At 32.3% G+C, this 24,933-nt stretch overlaps 2 protein-coding genes across 3 annotated transcripts; one reads left to right on the top strand and one right to left on the bottom strand.

The window, feature by feature from the left end:
* Positions 1–1,779: 1,779 nt before the first annotated feature.
* Positions 1,780–16,467, bottom strand: LOC127709253 (vesicle transport through interaction with t-SNAREs homolog 1A-like). 2 transcript variants are annotated; one of them, XM_052214680.1, is made up of 9 exons: positions 15,757–16,467; positions 13,885–13,905; positions 11,147–11,205; positions 9,691–9,798; positions 9,073–9,147; positions 8,740–8,824; positions 7,837–7,907; positions 6,819–6,880; positions 1,780–5,258 (listed from the first exon to the last, which is right to left on the bottom strand). In XM_052214680.1, exons 1-9 carry the CDS (start codon positions 16,001–16,003, stop codon positions 5,162–5,164), a joined length of 825 nt encoding a protein of 274 aa, XP_052070640.1. In that variant the 5' UTR covers positions 16,004–16,467; the 3' UTR covers positions 1,780–5,161. The 2 variants fall into 2 exon arrangements, with proteins under 2 accessions (XP_052070640.1, XP_052070642.1); XM_052214682.1 differs by lacking the exon at positions 13,885–13,905 and having other exon boundaries at positions 15,757–16,464.
* Positions 16,468–16,473: 6 nt separating this feature from the next.
* LOC127709260 (60S ribosomal protein L34-like) lies at positions 16,474–23,779 on the top strand. The gene is made up of 5 exons (XM_052214689.1): positions 16,474–16,576; positions 18,364–18,377; positions 18,824–18,903; positions 20,706–20,809; positions 23,678–23,779. The coding sequence occupies exons 1-5, from the start codon at positions 16,512–16,514 to the stop codon at positions 23,763–23,765; spliced, it is 351 nt and encodes a 116-aa protein (XP_052070649.1). The 5' UTR covers positions 16,474–16,511; the 3' UTR covers positions 23,766–23,779.
* Positions 23,780–24,933: the final 1,154 nt, after the last annotated feature.

Genomic DNA, 24,933 nt, shown 5'->3' with positions numbered 1-24,933 from the left:
AAAACCAATTAGTACCTAAAAAAAACCGTCCAAGGTCATCTTTGCAAGTTCACCAGAAGAACAAAACCAGTGGTAATAAACACAAATACTGCTGTTTGGCAGTCGGTAACCTTGAGAACTGATATCTTTCAACAGCAGTACCAACTAAGTGATAGTAAAAAGATACATGATTTCCATGCTCACAACCCATAATAAAATAACTTTCATTCCTGTATGTCACTCTAGATCAAATTTATATCAAAGTGCTTTAAATATTCATCTAACCAATACTCTGATTTGAATATCTAGTTATTAATATGCAAATATTATCAACTACTGCCAGTACAACATATCCCTTAAAGAAAACTAAAATTTTCGAACATTTTTCTTTGTCATATAGGAAAAACCTCCACATATTGCAGAACTGGAAGGAAACAACTTAAAACTTATCACTTATCAAGATATCACTATATACCAATTATCTTTTCAATAAATTCAGGCATTACTGAATTAAAGCGAGTGATATTGATGTATTCAAGCAATTTTGTATGTCATAGGGCCACTGCTTTAGCAAATATTTGCTCAACAAAGCTTAAACTTAATCTGAATCTTATGATACGATTACATACCTATATTTAATCAAAACATTGCAGCATTACACAAAAGGGTGCGGAAAAAATAACCAATGAAGAGACACAGTGCAAACCTAAAATCCCCTTCAGCTTCCAACATAGGGGACTTAATAACCAAAATAAAATGCTCCGCTGGGGCGCAGCTTGATACGACCGCAGAGGTCGATCCCTGAACAGTTGGGGCAAGTATGGACACAACATTCAAGCTTGATACAGCACTGAATTTGGATTGTAATTAAATATTTGACACAGCATAGGTTTCTCACACAGAATGAAAGTGGTCTAAGAACTTAAAAATTTTTAATTTACCTATTCAAACCATATCATTATTATTTGCTTTTATATATAAATCAGAAATAACCAATTTAAAATGGAAAATTTTAAAGAAAAAAAAGGAAAAAAAAAATCCCCCCCCCCAATTTTTGGAACCCCCTTATGATTCATCACCCCAAACACAATCCCAGCTTTCCCTTTGTGGTATGGTACCTTGCAGTACAATTTCAGAGAGATCCATACACTTGAAACAAGTTATTGTCTGGAAACTAGAAAAATGCTTATTTTTGGCCCCTTTTTGGCCCCTTATTCCTAAACTTTTTGGGCAATTACCCCCAAACTCAATTCCAGCTTTCCCTTTGTGATATGGAACCTTGTAGTACAATTTCAGAAAGATCCATACACTTACACACAAGTTATTGTCATGAAACTAGAAAAATGCTTGTATTTTTCCCCTTTTTGGCCCCTAATTCCTAAAATTTGGAGGCAATTACACCGAAAATCAATCCCAGCATTCCCTTTGTGATATTGTGATATGGAACCTTGTGGTACAATGTCAGAGAGATCCATACACTTACACACAAGTTATGTCTGGAATTACAAAAATGCTTATTTTTGGCCCCTAGTTCCTTAACTGTGGGTACCAAAAATCAATCCCCACCTTCCTTTTGTGGTATTGAACCTTATAGTAAAATTTCATTGAGATCCATTCACTTAAACTAAAGTTAGAGTGCGAAAACTAATGTGTCTTCGGACGACGATGCCGGACGCCGACGACTAAGACGACGACGACGACACCAACGTCATACCAATATACGACCACAAAAAATTTTTTCATATAAAAAGTATGCGAAGAATATTCACAGTTTAAGGCAATATTTGATGAAAACCCGTATTGAATTCTTTTTTATTACAATGTTAACTTTTTTCAAATATGGCATGACAACAATAAACAACATTTCATTGCAAATAAAATATCACATTTGACATTAAAATTTTTCATAAAATTGAGGATGAATAAACAATAAATACATAAAAATATACACATAAATGGTGATCTGTGGCAAACAACTTTCACAAAGATAAACATATATTTCTACTGCAATAAATTCCATACTATCAATGAATTCTTCTATACATTTGTAAGTAATACATGTACATTAACATCACAGAGTTGATGTGTCCATTCAGATCAATTATTATTTTTTTGTAAAAGGGCATACAATACAGTTTTGATCCAAGAATGATTTTTTAACAAAATTTGAATACAAGCTTTTTTTTTCACCTAGTCTATTCAAATATGAAATAAAAAATATACCTTCATGTGCTACTTTTCGAGACAAATGGTGTCAAAATTTTAGACATTTACTCAAAATTTCAGATTCTTGAACATCTCTATCCATTGGACAGGCATATTTTTTTGTTTTTGTTTAAAAAGATAAAAACGTGTTTTTTTTGTAAAAACATTTGGAATATCTTCTTCACATAAGTATGATCTAAATTTGTGTAATATTCTTTGGAAATAATTCAATTTTATCTAATGATCATAATTTTAGAAAAAAAGCCATCTTATTTGCTGTATATTTATCTAATCTGAAGAAAATACATTAGTGATTTTTTCATAAAAATTGGCACAGTCTTAAAAAATAACTAAGCCAAATGTCACTTTGAAAAGGAGGTGTCCATGTACTTGTTTTAAAGCTAATGATAATAAACTGCTTTGCTGAGCGCAGCTGGATACAACCGCAGAGGTCCAACCCTGAACAGTTGGGGCAAAAATGGACACAATATTCAAGCTTGATACAGGTCTGAATTTGGATTGTAATTAAATATTTGACACATTACAGGTTTCTGACACAGAATAAATGTGTCAAAGAACTTGAAATTGGTTGTATGATTTGAATTTATATTCAATTGAAGATTTCTTGCTGTTGTGCAATACACTGTGCTGTTGCGCAATACTTAGTAAATCTGTTTTCAGACTATATACAAAGAATTAGCAAAATAAATTGTGACCCCCAATTTTTTTCTTTGGAAAATTGACAATTTCTTTAATCTTGAGGAAACATAAATTGACCCCCCCCCAAAAAAATTTTTTTTTTTTTTACCCCCCTTCCAAAAACAATAATATTTGAAGAGAATTTTCTTTTGAGGAAAAAAAATTGCCCCTAATTCCTGAACGGTTTGGGCAATTACCCCCAAAATTAATACCAACCTTCTACTTGTGGTATTGAACCTTGTGGTACAATTTCAGAGCAATCAAAATACTTATACACAAGTTATTGTCCTGAAACTAGAAAAATGCTGGTTTTGGCCCCTTTTTCCTAAATGGTTAGGACCATCACCCCCAAAAACAATCCCAACCTTTCTTCTGTAGTATTGAACCTTTTGGTGAAATTTCATAGAGGTCCATACACTTAAACTAAAGTTATTGTCCAGAAACCAAATGTCTTCGGAAGACACAGACGACGTCGTGATACCAATATATGTTTGCGGTCGTATAAAAATCAGTTAAAAAATGCATCTTTTCCCAACATGTCACAGTTTGACATTTTATATAAGCAACATATTAAATTACCTCCTCTGTAACTGTATCCAATGCCCTTAAGCCAGTAAGAATCTTTTGAATTGTAATGTGTAGGTTTGTGCCAATAAAATAACGAAATTTGGACTCATGACAAGGATTATATAGATATCTAAATAATATAACTCAATACAGATATTGGTTCAGCTCTCTGAAATTACAGAATGTAGTTCTGACAAGAGGAAAAGGAAACAAAATTGTAAAAACAAAACTGGAAACAATAATTGACTTCCTATTCTGACATTCAACTTGATCACAAATGAATCATCTATTCTATGCTACTATAATAAAACTAAAATCACAATATACACATGTAAAAAGTATCAATAATACATATTTGTGACCTGTAATTATATTGCATTAATTATAGTACATGTTACAAAGTTTGATGGTTTGACCTTAAAATACAATTGTTTGTAAATTTCACACATCTTTTTAAATTGGTCATAACAATGTGTACATTTAATGAATAGCTGCTGTTGACTAGTTTATATTAACATACAATTCTGAATTCCATTTATAACAAATATGTGTTAAACTGATGACTCAATGTTGGGACTTGGGAATTGGGACATATATGTAAGTGTGGACCATCAAAGATTTTCTATTGACAATTAGAGCCTTCATCTCTGGAAACATGTGTCCCTGAACTGAATATAAGGGTCTGGATAGGGTTTCAGATTGAGAAAAATGGGCAAAATGTGCAGAACAAATGGCCAAAAAAATAAGAAATAGAAAAAATAGGGCAAAAAATAAAGAATAGAGAATAACGTGGTGCTAAAATATAAAGAATAGAGAATGATGGGCAAAAAATAAAGAATAGAGAATAACGTGGTGCTAAAATATAAAGAATAGAGAATGATGGGCAAAAAGTATAAAGAATACCAAAAAAAAGACCAAAAACTTTAAAGGATACAGAAATGAAGGACCCCCAACCAGACCCTTGAATATGAGTTTCAAAACCTTCTTACTTTCTTTACAGTGAAAAAATATCAGAAGTTAAGGCTTTTTTAATACACTGTTTTGATTGATTGAATGACTGATTTTATGAAGAAGTGAAGCATAGTAAAGACTCAAGAGTTTTTTTTCAGACATTAACTCTGAAATAAATATAGGATAAAAAGGCTACACCTATGACCTATGTCTATCTGAAAATTACTTTTAAAGAAAAGGCATATTTCATCAATGGAAAAAAGTGTAACAATCGGTTAAAAGTAAATCTAATGGTATTGCTTCATTGTACCTGAAGTCAATTTGAACTCTGATGAATCCATTCCATGTACTAAGTTTGTCTTATCCTACTACTACCCACCCAATGACATGTAATACTGTGGATTCATTATTATTCGTTGGATACCAATTTTCGTGGATTTTGTGGGTTCAGGGAAACCACAAATTTTAGTGAACAACGATTTACAAATATTATGTATGCAGACTTTGGCAAAACCATGAAATCTAATATCCACTAGAATGCAACTTTTCCACAATCAACCAAAAGTGGTACCCTCGAAACTAAATGAATTAACAGTAAAATTACATCTAATCGAATGGTTCAAGCCTCAATATCAATTCACTATTACATGTACCAAATTAAGTTTCCCCATCAATATGTTTTGAACAAAGTTGTTGTGACTTTCAATGTTTCATCTTGAATATTTGATTACCGGTATATAAAGGTCTAAACTTGCTCCTGTCAGGAATTCTCTCGCACCATAAAATATATTGCTACCACTATGACAATTAATAATATCAAACCGATACCAATCAATAGAATTCTGTTCTGTATAATTCTACAAAAAAAATGTCATTTGGTTAATTATGAACAAACAAGAAAATAAACTGATTTTGAATTATTATAAAATAATAGATATTTTGAACTGTATATATTTGGATTTTATTGTGTGTGTTTAATTTTTACTGTAAGCTTGGTAAACAGAAAGTGAACCCTGAAAATATTTTTCTTTTTACTGAACTTATTTGTGAATAACTAATAATAAAATGCTTTGCTGAGCACAGCTGGATACGATCGCAGAGGTCCAAACCTGAACAGTTGGGGCGAAAATGGACACAATATTCAAGCTTGATACAGGTCTGAATTTGGATTGTAATTAAATATTTGACACATAATAGGTTTCTGACACCGAATAACTGTAGTCAAAGAACTTAGAATTGGTTATATGATTTGAATTTATATTCAATTTTTTGCTTTTGTGCAATACACTATGCTGTTGCGAATTCACCCCCCCCCCCCCCCCCCCCACCCCCCCCAAAAAAAAAATTAACACCCTTTTTTTTTTTGCTTTAGTGAAATACACTATGCTGTTGCGTATTGCCCCCACCCCCCCCCCCCCCCCCCCCACCCCCCCCCCTCCCCCCTCCTTTTTCCAAAAAAAAAATTCTTTCCCTCAAGATATGGTCATAATCTCAATTCAAATTTCCAATGGAGTTTGCAACCATAATAACCAATTTAAATACATCATAAAAGTCTTAAATAGATAATTTACAAGCAGTGTAAGGGAGGTAATCCAACATTGTACAACATTGTACAATTTTGTTTTTGGATTACCTCCCTTACGCTGCTTTCAAATTGTCCATTAACGAGGAAACCCTTGTTTTTTCCCCCTTTTTTGCCCCTAATTCCTAAACGGTTTGAGCCATAATCCCCCAATGAAAATCCTAACCATCCCTTTGTGGTATGGAAACTTGTGGTATAATTTCAGAGAGATCCATACACTTAAACACAAGTTATTGTCTGGAAGTTACAAAAATGCTTATTTTTGGCCCCTCATTCCTTAACTGTTGGTACCATAACCCCCAAAATCAATCCCAACCGTCCTTTTGTGGTATTGAACCTTATTGTAAAATTTCATAGAGATCCATTTACTTAAACTAAAGTTATTGTGCGAAAACCAATGTGTCTTCGGACAACGACGACGCCAATGTCATACCAATATACGACCGCAATTTTTTTTACTGTCGTATAAAAAATTATTCATAAACCTATATTATCCTGCTTCTTCTTACTCAAAGATTGTGAATAAAAACTGGTCTGAAAATATACTGATTTACATAATTATCAAGAAGAAAATTTGCATTAATAACCTCAAAATAATTTCTGAATTTACAGTAATTCTCGTCTTTTGGCATTTTCTTCAAATGTTTTTCTAATATATTTTTTTTATTGAAGATAAAAAAATAGTGTGCTTATTCTTTGTATGAATTTTTTTCTAAGCACTTACAATTCAAGAACCCCTGTATTATATGTAGTTATAATTTCTATAATATAACACATAATCATTCTGCTGAAATTATTTTCTGATAACATGTGATCTATTTATGTGATGACTAACCTTTTCATCATGCCTGAGAGAAGTCGTGAACTTTTCCCTAAATTTGCATTCATCTCACCTAACTGAAAGAAGAAGAAATATACAATGTAGTTATTATATTTTGAAATACATTTTTTTCCATATCATTCACTTCAGTTCAAAAACTAATAATTTAATCTGATGAATGGGGAGTTGCCAACACAATATAATGCACTATGATATAATGTCACACAAGTATTCTCTGATAATTTCATGTATCCTAGAAAGGTTGCAATCCTATACATAGTATTTGATTAAGCATCCAGAAACCACGTAACTCAGAAAATTTCGGTCTATTTTTAGTAACTAATAAACTATGACTCTGACAATGGATGAAGTGACCTAAAACTCAATAGGGATCTTTCTCTCATTATATGTGACCATATATCCAAGTTACCTTGCAATATAATATTTAGTAAATGAGTAAATTCCAAAAAATAAAATGACTGACAGACTGACTGATGGACAGGCATCTGCCGCATGTCATTAACTTTAAACCCCTGCTCCTTAATAAATTATAGAATCTAATTAATTCTAATATCAGTAGAAGTGTAGATTTTCTGGCTTGTTATTGAAGAAGTAAAAACAGTTCTGATAAAAAATAATAAATCTCATGAAATTTTCACTGAAATCCACTGTTGATAAATGCAGAGTAATTGATGATGAACAATCAGACAAGTAACTAAACTCCATCAACTTCTAAAATATGAAGAGCTTATCCACCTTTTTGAATACCATTTACATTATCTTTCAATATTCAACAATAATCATCATTGGTATTATACAACATCATAAATGTCAGACTTTCAACTTTTTTTAATTTAAAACTAAAATCTTTAAACGCCTTTCACAATCATTATCATAATGCAAACATTTCATTTCAATGTGCGATTATACAAAAATTCTTATCATATTAATGGAAATAATTTGATGGGTTTTTAAAACAGTCCAATGCATTTAAAATGTATCCTAATTATATGCCAAGTATCAATATTCTTACCCTACTCCTTGACCTCTGTATACTTTCTCTCTGATTTGAAAGATCTTCTATAACCTGTGCACCAATTTGTTCTAAAAGATATTGTCAATCCCCATTACAAAATCTCTTACTGTCAGAAATAATTTATTTAAGCATTGTCTTGATCTTGATTTTTGTTATTCCTTCAGACTATAATAACTGTACATATTCTTGGATTATCAGAGGTGGGTTTATGGAGCTATATATATGATTTATGTATAGACTTTTTACAAGTCCCCCTCCTATCATTGCTTTGGTGTCCATTCCTGCCCTCTCTGATTATTTATATAATTGTGATAGGTGTGTAATATCTTAGCAACAAACTAGCTCATGAAATAGTTCAGATTCCAAGGATAATATGTAGAACATATTAGTCAATATATATTTGGTCTTATTTTCATAAAATGCATATTAAACCACTAAAACAACTAGAGCCATTATCACAGTGTGTAACATGATTATATGTATCCACATACATTTATCCAACAAAACTGTTAAAGAGAATTAATGAAAATTCATCAAATTCATGAAATTCATGAAATACAAGGAAATATCCAATATGTCAAAGGAAAGCTCTTTTATTGAGGTTTTCAACTAGACAGTTGCAATGTTTACTATTGTTCATAGAATGTTCGTGAAAATTAGTATTCAGTCACCTAAACTATTTCACTGAATTTTTTTAGTTTTTGTAATAAGTACATAAAAGAGTAAATCATACATGCTTTCATAAACATCTACCAGCCACCAACAGGAACAATGAACTGATAATTTGGTTTATAGCATAATCTAGACAATATTGATTGATATACTTGTACCATGGGTTCTTCCATATGATTTAGGTCGATCCTTCTACTCATATAGGTAATAATACTGATTAAAACCAACCTGTTTCTAGAGTAACTTTATATCCATGTTCTATTCTTCTTGTAGCTCTGTCTAACATCTCTGTGTTATCTAGCAATCTTCTTCTCTGGAAAGATGAAAATTAAATTGCATTTAAACAAGGAAATCTCATAAGGGACATGAGGCATTGGCCCAAGAAAATGAAATTTTGTAAAGCTACTTCAAATTGCACATAATATAGGAAATGTAACTATCAAAATCTAATGCCAATCTTCAATAAAAACTGAAATGTAAAAAAGATACAGATACATTACAATATTAAACTACTGGTACAACTTTAAGACAAAAATAAACAATGTATTTAAATGAACAAACCTGATCCTCTGAGTCATGTGTATCATCACCTAATAATTCATCTCTACTGCTATCTATACCTAACTTTGCTCTTCTCTGGAAAAATAATAAAAATAATGTTTTTATACAAGTGGAAAGTGTAACTACTAAACAACTAACTTGGAATCAATTTTGATAAAAAGTTTAAATGCTATAAACTAAATCAAACAAAACTATCTATATATTTATGAGTCTGACGCCTGTGAAAACTTGAAACTCAAAATCAAACTAAATTCAAATGCTATTTACAGGAATATCATGATTATCAAGTTCAAAATTTTAAAAAAGATAAATTGCCTAAAAAAGTTCTCACCAAAATAGGATGTTGTACAATAGTAAATATAAGAAAGATGTTGAAATGTTGTTGATTTTGCAACTATACTCACACATGTAACCGGGGTAGCTTCTGGGGGCACGATCTAAAACCCCCTACCATATGAAAATAAAATAATATTAGTAAAGGCTTTTAAAGTTGAGATTAAGATTGAAGTTCAAGTCATGTCCCTAAATAACCCCCTGCAAAGACTTCCTGGCTAAGTGCCTGCAACTTAATGACCTACTATGTAAAGCAGAAATGGTTGGTTCATACTAGGTACATACCACATCAGTTTCTAGCTTGGTAAGTTCCACCTGGTAACTTTTTACTCTAGTTTTATATTTTTGTCTATCTGTTGTTAAGTCTTTCACTTCCAGGTCCATTTGCTCCAACTGAAATATAATCAGGAATGGGAGTATTAATTAGTAGGAAAATTCAAACTTTCCGTTGAAAAGATAAGCACAAATACAATATTTCCAGCCAACTTTTCACGCTGGAAGTACATTATTTACTTTTTTCAGTTCCAAAAAATTATACCTATACATTTTAACAGAATTTCTATCACATAACTTTTTCCATTGTGTGTTTTTAACTGTATATAATTTCTTTCATTGATCAAGCTAGATATGGGTACAGTTGAGTTCAGTTAAGTACACAAAAGTATTTTTACTCATGTTCATGATTTGTGCCTGTCAATAATCTGGTGGTGTCATTGTCTTTTTAGAGAATTTGGAGTTGATATTAAATACACAATCACCCTATCAATGTTTCCCACTTCTCTAGACTTAGGGCTATTTAGAGGTTGCTGTAAGAAATGGGCTTTTGTAAATTGCTAACTGACTTCTGGCAACCAGTTTTATTCCTCTATGTTACTGATATAACTGTCTTATTGACATTTACCCCACAACTCCTATTATCCATATTTACTGTCAATTCAACTAGAGATACAGCAAGCAAAACTAAAAATATTAATACTCCATTCCCTTTCTATTCATCTTTATAATGAAGTGTAATATTGACCTTGACCTTGCAGACAAACATTCTAACCTTATTCACAACACACTGTATGGTGGCAACAATAATGTCAAGCATCATAATATCTTTCAAGGCATTCAAAAGTTCTGTGTGAGACTATATTTAAAACTTTATTCATGCCTTGACCTTGCAGACAAACATTCTAACATTATGCCCAACACCACCTCTGGTTAGGGGCAACAATAATACTAAGTATAATAAATATCCTTCGATGCATTCTAAATTTCAAAGTCAGACACAACTATGCATATTTGAATATGGTCATTGTGGATGTTAAGTTAAACTACTGGGTAAGTTTGTGACCTTGCCCTTGCAGACAGAGATTCTAACGATATTCACAACACACTCTCTGGTGTTGGGCAACAATAAGACCAAGTATCATTAATATCCTTCAAGAAATAAATTGGAAACATTTTGCACAGACGGACAGACAGACAGAAAGATTCTTGAATACCCTAATCGAAAATTTGTTTGCAGGTGTTTAACAACCCTTTTACCTTTGATTAAATACATTTTTTATTTTCGTGAAGGGCCAAATAGTTCAGTGTTTAAATCAGTTTAGGTTATGTTTTGGGAACCTTAATATCATTAAAGGTCTTGGCAAGAATTAGGTTGCATGTTATTATTTGTTCTTGGTGGTAATAGTATACATATAGTTCTGGGTCATAGCCTCCTAAAGTATAAGAAGACCCTAATAATACCAACCAATTCCTTTGCTTCATCGAACAATTTTTCCACCTGTCTGACATATTTCTGCTTTTCAGCTGTAAATAAAAAAGAAATTTATTTTATTGCTGATTTCTCCTAAAATTTCACAAACACTCTTAAAATTTCACAAAAATAAAACTATCTTCATACATATCTGTGCTTCCTGCATAGCAAAGTCAAAACAAAAGTTACTAAGCATTTCTATGGTTTCAATTTAATCTGTAAGTGATTCAAACTGACTTCAATCAAACCTATCACTTTGCTCTGTTGGATTTGTTTGGCAACTTCTATTTAACATTTCATCAGAATTATTCTTGGAAGATTCTCCTTATAGCAAACATGGACTGAACCATTTGTGCAATACGTATATTTTCATGGTGTAATTATATAATTGGGTCTAAATCAAAACAAAAACATCAAATATATAAGATTTGTAACTTCAGATTACTGTATGCTAAATATAAGCACAGTACCGTAACCCTGCAGATGGCTGAAATCTTTACAAAAATTGTTATTTTTGTGACATTTTAACAAGGTATTAATCAAAGCTCTGTCAGTACTGTAAGTAAGTCCAATTGTTGTCGATAACAAAAACTAAGCATTTCAGCATAACAATAAATCATCTATTTACCATGTTTACAAATGTCTTATTCAACGACAAAACAGTTGTTTGAAGCTCTCTTTTCAACTATTGAAAGGGATATATATATATATATACATTTTATTCAATTAAACCCACAAGCACAAGATACTGATGTCAAAAATTTTACCAATTGCTGTGGAAGAACCAGTCAAGCCATCAATGTTAGTAGTGCATAAACGGGACAAACAGCATACTGACAAAATTCCACTTGATGTTTAGTAGGTTTTGCTTATAATTTCTGTACATTATAATTGTCATAAGTCATTTGAAAAGTAAGGTAATTGCCAAATGTCCTATTCAGAGGCAAATTTAGGGGGGGCCAGGGCCCACCCCCACCCCCTTTTCTGGGAAAAATTTGGTTGATTATATAGAGGGAATCACTGAAGCATGACCGGAGCGGGCCCCCTCTTAGTCAGTCAGTGGGCCCCCACTTATGAAAATTTCTGGATCTGCCACTGCTATTACAATTTCTTAATATAGCTCTTCTAATTATTCCACTTTTTAAACATATTGATAGTTTAATCAATATTTGATTGGTTGAGACTACCCCACGTGTCATTGAACAAATCTTCATATTCCATTCTGAGGATCATATTCCCCTCTGAAATGTCGTGATTACTTTGTGCGACGTTACGCGCGGTTAATGTACATAACGTTTTGAACTTCTTATTCTTCTTAAAATAGCGATAGCAAAAATCATTATCATGTTCAAATTTATTTCAGACGATTAAACAAAAAGACTTATAATTAAATTTTGATCCTTACTGTTTATCAATGGGTATGTCGTGTTTAGTTTGACTTACAAAAACAAGCGGATAAGGAAAAAAATGTATGCAAAATAACATTTAATGTATTGATAGTAAACAAAGCATAGGCAGTGGAATAAAACATTCATTTCCCTTTGCCTTGGGAGATATGAAGATTTGCTCACCCTCGAAAAATCATATTGCCCTCGGGCAGAGCCCTCGTGAAATATGAATATTCTTGGGTGAACAAATCTTCATATCTCCCTCCGGCACGGGAAATAAATGTATAATATTTTCTTTTTCTTGACAGTTTAATATACAGATGATATGCTATCATCATGATCATGATTTATAAACATTTTTACATTTTTTTTACAATTCAAAAATTACTTAATTTTCAAGTGATTTGTAATAATAAATATGTATATAAATTGTAAGCAGCACTATACTAAACCTCAATTGGAATTGAAATAAAATAGGATTAATATTTATTGTTAGTATGTTTTTTTTTCACTGTGCAATACTAACATAAATGCCTCTACAACAGTTTGGTAAACTTTCTCACTAGTTGAACAGTTGGATTTGATGAAACAAAATCAATTGACTCAAAATTTTGTATGAACTGCATTAATTGGAGATGAGTACTTTAAATCAAACAGTTAAAGTTTTCAAGATAATAATTTAAACATAACATGAGATTTGGTAAAAAAGGTCATTTCAGGACAAAAACTCCATTCAGAATGAGATGTCTGACTTTTGACATGTTTGACTGTTTCAGTCCTATTAAGAATTTTTGTATTGCTGTTCATTTTTGATGCATACAGTTTTGATCTATTACATTGTTCAAGTTTATAAGCATAAACACTAAAAGGAAAAGGCATGGTAAGGTAACTTTTTTGGGCCATTGAATTCAAAGTGCTAGTGTGCACTTAGGGGTAAAAAATTGTCTTTATTTTGCAGTGTAAACTTTAAAAAAGATGTTTTAAACAAAGATACATATTTGGAGGCAATATTTGGAATTGAGATATATCCCTTTGTCTAAAATTGTAAGTAAAACAAATATGTTTTGTACATTCATATACATGCCAGGCATGCTTTTTTGCAACACATGTGTATTCTTGTTTAAATGGTTATTTTAAAAGTATGGACTAGCTAGCACACATATACATCATTTAGTAAATGTGCATAACTTGTGTATAAAATAATATCCATGCATGAAATAGTTGCCACTGGATGTTAAAAAAACAAAAATCAATCACTATCAAATAATATATTATAAGCAAATTGCTTGACACCAGCATGGGTAGGATCTAAAGAATGTTAAGAAGCTGACTGTGTGTACTCACTATTACAACTCGAGAAGATGGCTGAAATTTATAACCAGCCAGTGACTATAGGGATTCAATTGCAGTTAATAAACTCCTTATACAAATAATTTCATTGAAATGACTTTTTTTTCATAGTGCATTGAAGATGCATGATAAAAGCCATTATTTGGACCCTAAAATTGAAAATGCAGTAAAAATTCTTTTAATCTTTTAAAAATTTATGTTTATATTATTGATTACAAACAGGACGATAGACACTTAAGTGAAGAAATGTCAGGTGTGTGACACTACAATGTTATTAACATGTCAAAATTTATATAGCTGATCTTACATGTAGCTGGGAAACTGTAGCTCTTATGGTCCTTGTGATAATTTTTAGTGTGCTTCATCCACAACCAAAAAATATCCTAAGGACTCATTGAAGTTTTGGTTCCACAGCTAATTCAATAAAAAATATCAATTTTACACTTATATATCAATACATAGTAGCTGTGGAACCGTTGCTTTTATAGTCTTTTGTATTTGCAACCATAATGCAACAAAATATCAAAATGATCATAAGAACTACTGTTCGTCTGCTATATATATATATCATGTATATGTAAGCCTTAAGAGATATTAATCCACATCTGAGATGGTAATCTCAGTCCACATACATCTTTAGTCAGGTGCAGGACAACTTGGCCTGAAGACAATTGGATCGTCTATGAAAAAGACAACTCAGACTGTCTAAGGAGACAACTCAGACTGTCAATAAGTAAGCTCGGACAGTCTATAAAGTCAACTCAATGTCAATAATGCCAACTCAGACAAAATATTAAACGAGAGTTTTGACTATATAAATGAGTGTATAGGAAAAAGGCAACTCAGTCTGAGTCAGACCGTCTATAAAAACAATTTAGAGCTTGACATTTTGTGTAGACATGTTGTATCTTTATATTGTTGAAGTTTGGAATAATTAAATTTACATAATCTATTGTTGATTTAATCTTATTCAATTATGTATTTAGGTAAAATGTAATGAGGTTATAATAAACAAATATATAATAAATAATGAATTCAATTAACGAATAAGTTAAGTTTGTTTACATTGTAACATGTTTTAATGAATTATTAAATAAAGATTTCATTTAAAATATATCCCTTACCAAAATGAAATCCTTTTAAATACCATTGTTTTACCATTTTTTTCGTACCATTTAAATAGCACAAACTCTTCATGTATGTTAAAACTGTATATAAAAGTTCGTATTAAAGACAATCCAAGTTGACTTTTAAACAGATTTGAGGTAAAAAACAAAATAAATATGCAATGATATAAAAATATAAAACTTGATTTTTTGGCATCTAAATAAGTTTTGTAATAAATAAATAAAGATAAGCAGAAATAATAATTTTTTTTTGCAAATAACGTTTAATCGTTATCATTCAAATAGTCTATACTTTTTTTTATTTATTTGGCTGTGCTGACATTATAGACTGTCACATGACTGTCTGACCTATTAGCTGGTCCAAGTTAACTGGGCTGGTTACGAGTATTGGACAAGGTGTTTCAGACGAAAAGAGGGGTCTTATAATCAGCTACTCTTCCTATTCCATGCTTAATAGAAGAATGGCGGTCAGTGTTTCAATTGAAAAGAATTTAGCGGTCATGTATAATCTGGCACAGGATGAGATTTACAGTGTTACTGTTATGATGATGGAAGTTTTTAACGACCTTGACTGGCTATACAGCCCTCGAACGGTCGGTGTGTTACTGTTATACATGTACTTATGACACTTATAGTAGACTAAGTAGTCTCAGGCACAGGTGTGTATTTTGAGGACTGTTAATGAAAAATCAACTACATTGAAAGGAATTAAGGCTGCTGTTTTTTCTTTCTTACATACCTCCTCTTGTACTTGAAATATTGTTAATATTATGTGTTATTTCTGCTGTTAATGTGGCATATTGTTGTTCATAAGTTTCAATCAATGAAGCCATATTCAGTCCGCAACCATTCCGGCTCTTAACATTTGACTTCCGCTTCCTCCTTTTCACACAAATTTCCCAAGGTGCGCTACAGCAAGTTAACTTCAAACATAAATCCCCTCGATTCTTTATTCTTGTTAGTCCATCTGACTTTGTTTTCATCATCACAAATAAAACTGTTGTTCCACGAAGCCGATCATTGACATATTTAGCTCATAATTACTATTTATGGTTGAAAATTTAATCCTTCTCCGGGGATATATCCCTTTACTTCTATGATATAAATCTTTATACCGTATACGACGTAAAACCCCCCAAAAATGTTTTCTTTATACAGCAAAATTGTTGCCTAACACAGTTTTGATATGCTAAATGCACTATTTAGATACTGAATCTAAATTTCCTGAAAAACCGACCATTCTGATCTGATTTTCCACAACTTGGCACAACTAAGCACAAGCCATATACATGTAAATGTAAGCAAATGTTATGGTAGTCAACAGGCCTCTATAAACACTTAACATTAAACTGATATATAGCATTCCATGTTTAGTTCAGTGAACATGTAGTCCATACAATTTTGTTGCCTTGGTTAGGCCAAACTAATTCTGCTTGAACACTGAACCTGAAGTTTTCCTTCCTTTTTTTCTAAAAAAATTGTATTATTTTCCAGATGACTCAGCGACTTACATTTAGACGTCGCCTGTCTTACAACACCAACAGCAACAGAAGGACAGTGTAAGTAATATATGAGAAAAGAGTGAAGTTCAGACTGATAAAGTCTGCATATGAATTATACGAGTTAAAAAGTTCAAAACATTTTGTTGTATTATATTTCAATGGATAATAAAAGAGATGTGATACAATGTATGATTTCCAAATTATGTGACAACTATGAACTATAGAAGCCAAAGAGCAAGTTGAAGTATGTAAAAATAAACTACTGGTTACTGTTAAGTCGCCTTCTTCAATTAGCAAAATTCACACTTCTTACTATTTGGTATTGATTTTGATCATTGTTATTAGGCTGTACGCACAGTGACCTGTAGACAGTGTAGTTCAGTACATTCTAGTCCTTTGGTGGATGGTAGTCTCCTGCATTAATTGCCATTGGCAATCATACCAATCTATTTTTTTTTTATAAATGATTTTAACACATTATTATACTCGAAACGTATTATCCTGACAGTAAACATAAACAAGTCCCTCAAAGAAAACTGGCTTACACCGAAGAAGGTCTTTAACCTGTTTGATAATTTTCGGGTGTACATGTATAGTAGCTTTTTTTTTTTTTATCAAAACAAGAGATGAACAGTAAAGTTTAAAACCACTCTAAAACATTATAAAAAGAAGCAAATTTTTAGAAATATTCAATTTCTAAATGAATATCTTTAGCTGTCAAATGATGAGCTGTTGGTGTCATGATTTTGCAGGTGCCAGCTTTTGTTGAAAAACTAAAATAACACTACAATAAACATTGTGCTTCTCAGTGCTTTTCTGGATTTACCTTCAGTAGGAACTGTCAGTTTAATTTGAAACATTTAAATGGATTAATTTATCAAAAAATATAAATTACAACATATGGACAAGGGAAGTTTGATGAATTCAATTTTATTACTGTGTGAAGTAGGGGTAAGAAATTAATATATTCCTGTTTCTTATTGACTGTTTAAATGAAAACAAGAGACTGTACATATTAAAAATTTTGTAGAAAATTGCTTGAATTCCTGAAATTAAGAATTTAATGCTTCTTTTTGTAATTTTATTGGGATGTTAAAGGGTTGACTGAAGCACATTTTGTATGAAGCTTTTAAATTGAAACTAAAAAGGTGTGTATGATCAACCCTTTTACAACCCCATGAAATTACAAAAAAGAAGCATTAAATTCTTATTACGTTTGTATGCTACCACCATGGAAATAAGAGCTGTATCAAGCTTTTGGTTCCTTTAATTTTCAATGCATTGTCGTGACATTGTCATAGGAAGCATGTGCTGTCATGAATGCTGCATTTTATTAGTCCGCTACCGACGAAGTCGAAGAGGACTATATGTTTGCACTCTGTCTGTCTGTCCATCCGTCAGTCCGTCAAATCAGTTTTCCACACTTTTTTTGTTATGGTTGGAGATATTGATTGGATAATTGGTATAAAGTTTTACCATGACAAGTTTCAGCTCAAGTTCAAATTTATTTTGGTTAAGATGATTATTTTGCAGAGTTAAGGTCCACAGATTTAGAAAATTCACGCAAATAATCAGTTTTCCACACTTTTTTTCGTCACACTTGAAGATAATGGTTTGATATTTGTTATATGATTTACACCTTGACAATTTAAAGATCAAGTTATCATTTTTGTTCAAAAACAATGAATTTTTAACCGGTAGGGGACTGTTTTGCCATGCAATACTCTCAGAATGCTTGTTGAGAACAGATTTTGATTGTAGAACTCACGATTGTCAGATGTCATCCAATTTAAAGTATGTATTCTTATGAAACATACATGTAATGTAATTATTTTTATTTACAGATCAAAGACTCCTGGTAAGTTTTTAAATAAGATTCTTTTCTTGTTTTAAAAAAAACAAGTTTATGTATTAAAAGTTTTAGAAAATATTTGTTCTTGTAAAGATTAAAAACATTTTAACATTGATGATTTTTGTTCACCTTAAAGTTCAGATTGATTTTATATTGAGCAAACATTATTGCTTAATATGAAGCTCTAAAAAAATGCATGTCTATTTATACACTGTTCATACCATGCTCTTTGTAAATGGTTTCTTAAGTGACATGTGCATAAATTCAATCTGTATTTTAATGTTCATATCATGAAATGGTTTTATATGCACATGAATTAAATCTACGTCTTGTTCTATAGCCTTAAGTTAAAAAACTTAAAATCTGTATCTTATTTGAAGAATTATGAAAGATTGAAAAAATATTGGTTTATATTTGTTTTAATTAATTTGCTAAAAACTGTGAATTTACAGGTGGTAAACTTGTTTACCTGTACACAAAGAAGGCCGGTGCTGTACCAAAATGTGGTGACTGTAAAGTTAAATTACATGGAGTAAGTCATTTTCATTTACCTTAAAATTGAGAATGGAAATTGGGAATGTGTCAAAGAGACAACAACCCGACCATAGAGCAGACAACAGCCGAAGGCCACCAATGGGTCTTCAATGCAGCGAGAAACTCCCGCACCGGAGGCGTCCTTCAGCTGGCCCCTAAACAAATATGTATACTAGTTCAGTGATAATGGACGTCATACTAAACTCCAAATTATACACAAGAAACTAAAATTAAAAATGATACAAGACTAACAAAGGCCAGAGGCTCTTGACTTGGGACAGGCGCAAAAATGCGGCGGGGTTAAACATGTTTTTTGAGATCTCAGGCCTGCCCCTATACCTCTAGCCAACGTAGAAAAAACAAACGTACAACAGTACGCACAGTAAAACTCCGTTTAAGAGAAGTCAGAGTCCGATGTCAGAATAGGAAACAAAAGAAACTAAACAAAATGACAATAATACATAAATAACAACAGACTACTAGCAGTTACTGACATGCCAGCTCCAGACCTCAATTAGACTGTTTCAAAATGACATAGGAATTGTACCAAAAATGTCAGGATTTTACATCTACCTCTGAAAAAGTTTCAAACAATAGAAATTCTCTCAAAATTGATTTGCACTTAACTTTGCAATGAACAACTGCAAATGTTGTGAGGCAATTCTGCCAAGTTACATTCCACTTGGTTTAATATATATAGATTTTGCACTGACAAACTTCCCCATGTCAAGATATTGTATTATAAAGTCCATATTTTGCTGTCAGAGAGAATCCCTCAAATAATTGGATTTAAAAAATAAGAATGTGCCAAACTACACATTGTATGAAGCTATTCTGTCCAATTTCTTTTTTTTTTTCCAATGTGAATATTAGATCTTTGGTTGCCAAACCTTTGCAATGGAATTGATGAAATTTTCTTCTGGATATAACGGTTGGGAACATATATATTGTGTACAGTTAACATGCAAACTGTTTCCTAAAGTTTTTATACGCCCGTTTACGGGATGTATTATGGTATACCTTTGACCGTCCGTCGTCAACATGTCGGACATTAATTCAAAAACGCTTTAACCAATATCCATGAAACTTTGTTGAATTGTTTATATCTATTGACGTGAGCTCCCTTTCATTTTTTATAAATTTCGGATTCACCGTTTCCAAGTTTTTGGGTTTTATTCATTAAAAAAGGGGGGATTTTCCAGTTTTCGGACAAGAACTCAAAAACAATTTCACCAATTTGCAAGAAACTTTGGTGAATTGTTTATTTCTATCGACATGAGCTCCCTTTTGATTTTTATAAATTTTAGACTATACATTTCCGATTTATGGGGTTTTATTCATTACAAAATGGGGGATTTTCCAGTTTTCGGACAATAACTAAAAAATGCTTCAGCATTTTTTATGAAACTTTGGTAAAGTGTTTATATCTATCTTTGTAAGTTCCCTTTTGATTTTTATAAATTTTCGATTTTACGTTTCCGAGTTATAAAATTTTATTTGTTTATAGTCTTGACAACAGATTTACTAAGTATTGCGCAACAGCACAGTGTATTGCACAACATCTTTCATATAACCAATTTCAAGTTCTTTGACTACATTTATTCAGAAAACTATAATATGTCAAAAATTTAATTACAATCCAAATTCAGACCTGTATCAAGCTTGAATATTGTGTCCATTTTTGCCCCAACTGTTCATGGTTGGACCTCTGCGGGCGTATCCAGCTGCGCTCAGCGAAGCAGTTTATTAATATCAAACAAACATTAATAAAGATTAATAACTACTTGTCAATTTTTTCAGATTACTCCTGCAAGACCACTTGAGCTATCTGCAATGTCAAAGAGACTGAAGACAGTAACAAGAGCTTATGGAGGGTCTAGATGTCACAGATGTGTCAGACAGAGGTAATCATCACAGGAAGCCATTGATTGCATTAAGATAGTGCATATCAGAAGGCTATATTTAGGTTCATCAAAAGGATTTGAAAAACATGGCCATGTTTACACCACAAAATCTACTATTAGTACAGACAAACTGATGCATCTAGGAAAGTTTTAAGACATGTCAGAACCTAGATATATAAAAGTTTTATGTAGTCTATGTTTCAGAAAATTAAAACTTACCTGGATTTTGATGTGCATTTTTTTGCAGTCTGCAGAAGATAGCAAAATAAACAAACACACGAATTTCATTTGATACAGTCCACTCAGTTACAGTTTAAATCATTCATTGTTTGCAGATGTCTATTGTCCATTTAAATCAATACTACTCACAACATTAATTATATGAGGGGAGCTTCTCAAACCTCTTTCCCAACTTAGTTTATTTGGCACCTTCTGCAGGAATGAAACAAAATGAATAGCAAAATCCATAAAAGTTTATTAATTTCTGAAACACAAAATTCACTTAAAATTTAATTATCTAGTACCTGCCATGCCTTAAAACTTTTTTTAAGGTGTACAGGTTTGTCTGTAAAATTTGTGGTGTAAATACGGCCATATTAGCTAAAAGGTTATGATGAACCTTAAGGAAGAATGTCATCTCATTTGGCAACTAGTCTGTTAAAGCATATAGGAGGGACCAAAGTCAATTCTCCCACCCAGTTCAATACAATTTTATCATATTGGAAGTGGAGATTTTTTGCTATATTGCACTGCTAAATTTCATTTTCTTTACACCTTTATAGGTTTTCTCTCTCACTTCTCAGAGAATTGAAGTGTCATTACTAGAATGTAAGAGAGCAAACTGTTTTGCATATGATTTTACTTCCTGGTTAAAATCAACAAAAATGTTGTGATAAGGTTAGTTTCTCAGACACTATGAGCAATAGGTCAACAATATGTGGTCTAGGGAAGGATTGCAAGGTGTACATGTCCATTATTCAGCTAACCTTGATCTCATTGCATGGTTCATCTGACCTTGACCTGTTTTCATGGATGGGGTTTCCTACCAAAGGATGGTGATTTTCTCCGAGCACTCCAGCTTCCTCCACCAATAAAAACTGACCAGCATGAAATAACACAATAGTGATGAAAGTGGGGTTAAACACATTGACAATGTAAAGTTTTAAGTGATACCTGTAGTTAAGTTTTGATCTTAAAGACTTTGAATCTTGAGCAGTAAAGACTGTGACATTTCAGCATGCAGACTTGTGTTTTTGTCGAGCCTGCGACTTTTGTCGCAGAAAGCTCGACATAGGGATAGCGATCCGGCGGCGGCGGCGTTAGCTAACTTCTTAAAAGCTTTATATTTTAGAAGATGGAAGACCTGGATGCTTCATACTTTGTATATGGATGCCTCATGTTACGAAGTTTCCGTCAGTCACATGTCCAATGTCCTTGACCTCATTTTCATGGTTCAGTGACTACTTGAAAAAAAAGTTCAGATTTTTTGTAATGTTAAATTCTCTCTTATTATAAGTAATAGGATAACTATATTTGGTATGTGCGTACCTTGCAAGGTCCTCATGCCCGTCAGACAGTTTTCACTTGACCTCGACCTCATTTCATGGATCAGTGAACAAGGTTAAGTTTTCGTGGTCAAGTCCATATCTCAGATACTATAAGCAATAGGTCTAGTATATTCGGTGTATGGAAGGACTGTAAGGTGTACATGTCCAACTGGCAGGTGTCATCTGACCTTGACCTCATTTTCATGGTTCAGTGGTTATAGTTAAGTTTTTGTGTTTTGGTCTGTTTTTCTTATACTGTATGCAATAGGTCTACTATATTTGGTGTATGGAATGATTGTAAGGTGTACATGTCTAGCTGGCAGGTGTCATCTGACCTTGACCTCATTTTCATGGTTCAGTGGTCAAAGTTAAGTTTTTGAGTTTTGGTCTTTTTTTCTAATACTGCATGCAATAGGTCAGCTATATTTGGTGTATGGAATGATTGTAAGGTGTACATGTCTAGCTGGCAGGTGTCATCTTACCTTGACCTCATTTTCATGGTTCAGTGGTCAAAGTTAAGTTTCTGAGTTTTGGTCTTTTTTTCTAATACTATATGCAATAGTTCAACTATATTTGGTGTATGGAAATATTTTATGATCTATATGTCAGTCACGCAGGTTTTATTTGACCTTGACCTCATTTTCAAGGTTCATTGCTCAGTGTTAAGTTTTTGTGTTTTCGTCTGTTTTTCTTAAACTATAAGCAATAGGTCAACTATATTTGTTGTATGGAAGAATTGTTAGCTGTACATGCCTGCCTAGCATGGTTCATCTGACCTTGACCTCATTTTCATGGTTCATTGGTCAATGTTTAGTTTACTTGGTTAATGTTAAGTTTATGTGACAGTTGTAATAAAGCTTTATATTTAGGACTATCAACATAATATCAATGATTAGTAAAGAAGGCGAGACATTTCAGCGTGTGCACTCTTGTTTATTTGCTTTTTACTGGTTCCAGTATTCCTTTATTAATGTAAACATGGAGCATATTTCTAAGTATGGATGTAATTCATTGATGTTTTGTTATAACTTTAGATGGCTCAAGAATAATTAATACATTTGTAAATGTACTTTTAAGTAAATTCTATATAGCGTTGAAATTCAAAGGGTTGAATACATTGTTTACACTAAATACCTTGCAGAAAAACTTGTATTACAGAAAAATGGGAATAACCTTGATTTGTAGGAATAATCATAGATTTCTCTAATAAAGTTGATGAAGCATGTAAAATTATAATGAGTAGAGCATAAATTCAGACATTCAGAAATGAAATAATTTAATACACCATAGTCTATAAAAGTAATTTATTTTCTATTTTCAGAATCATCAGAGCTTTCCTGATTGAAGAACAGAAAATTGTGGTTCGGGTGCTTAAGGCACAAGAAGCTGCAAAGAAAGCCACTAAATAAATCTATGACTAAGACATTATGTTTTATGATTTATAAGTCCTCTTGCTGTAGAGAAACAATGGATATATAATCAGTCCTATGAATATCAAAATTAAAAGATATGGAAGGGTTGCTAATGAGACAACTATCCACCACAGATCAAATGATGCAGATGTAAGCAAGTATAGGTCACTTTATAGCCTTCAACAATGAGCAAAACTTGTACTGTTTAGTAAGCTATAGAAATCCCCCCCCCCCCCTTCCATTGACAAAATGTAAAACAATTCAAATGAGAATAAAACAACAGCCTGATTTATGTATAAATCAATAAACAAACAAAAAATACAAATATAGACTGCAATATAAGATCTACAAAAAAGCCAAAATGACTGAAACCTTTTGATCACTATTTCAGGAGTTATTGTCCCTTACAGTGTTTGGCTTATTTTTATGTTTTTGACTATTTTCTCAATAACTATTAAAAATAGAAACTGTAAACAGAACAAATGATCAGCAATACAAGATCTACAAAAGGGCAAACATGACTGAAAACATTGGATGACTCATAATAGAGTAATTGGCCTTTAATACAATTTGCAATAAATTGTCGTTTATTGGTATCACGTTGTCATCGGCGTCGTCCGAAGACATTTGGTTTCCGGACAATAACTTGAGTAAATGTGTAGGACTCTAAAGTGCGATGGGGACGCTAAAGTACGATGGTCACGCTAAAGTGCGATGGTCTGCGCTAAAGTGCGATGCCTCCATACACTAAAGTCTGATGGTCAGCGAAAGTATAGACGTAAGAAACGTAGTTGGATTATGACGTTAACAGTCGTTTATACAAACCAAAAATGAATATGCCGGAAGATAAATTAAGAATATTAGATTGACAGCTTTTAAACCAAATGTCCATGACTTAATTTCAGACCTAACCGTGCTTTGTCGGCTGAAGCAAATGTGTCTTTTTTTTCGGGTGCTGGAAGAAGGACTTGTGGCCTGCAGTCGACCATTTTACTATATAGATACAAAATAGTATACGCATAGGTATCCTGTATCCTGCTTCTATTGGAAGCGAACGGATACATTTAAATCATATGATTTGTTTACGTTGCAGTTTACTTTGCTGTCCACATTAAAATATTGTCAGTCGATTTTATTGAAAAGTAACGTCGGTAAAATAAAGGTA

The sequence above is a fragment of the Mytilus californianus genome, unplaced genomic scaffold (genome assembly GCF_021869535.1).
Source record: "Mytilus californianus isolate M0D057914Y unplaced genomic scaffold, xbMytCali1.0.p SCAF_7, whole genome shotgun sequence".
Lineage (NCBI taxonomy): Eukaryota > Metazoa > Mollusca > Bivalvia > Mytilida > Mytilidae > Mytilus > Mytilus californianus.
This window is presented reverse-complemented; position numbering and strand designations above follow the sequence as displayed.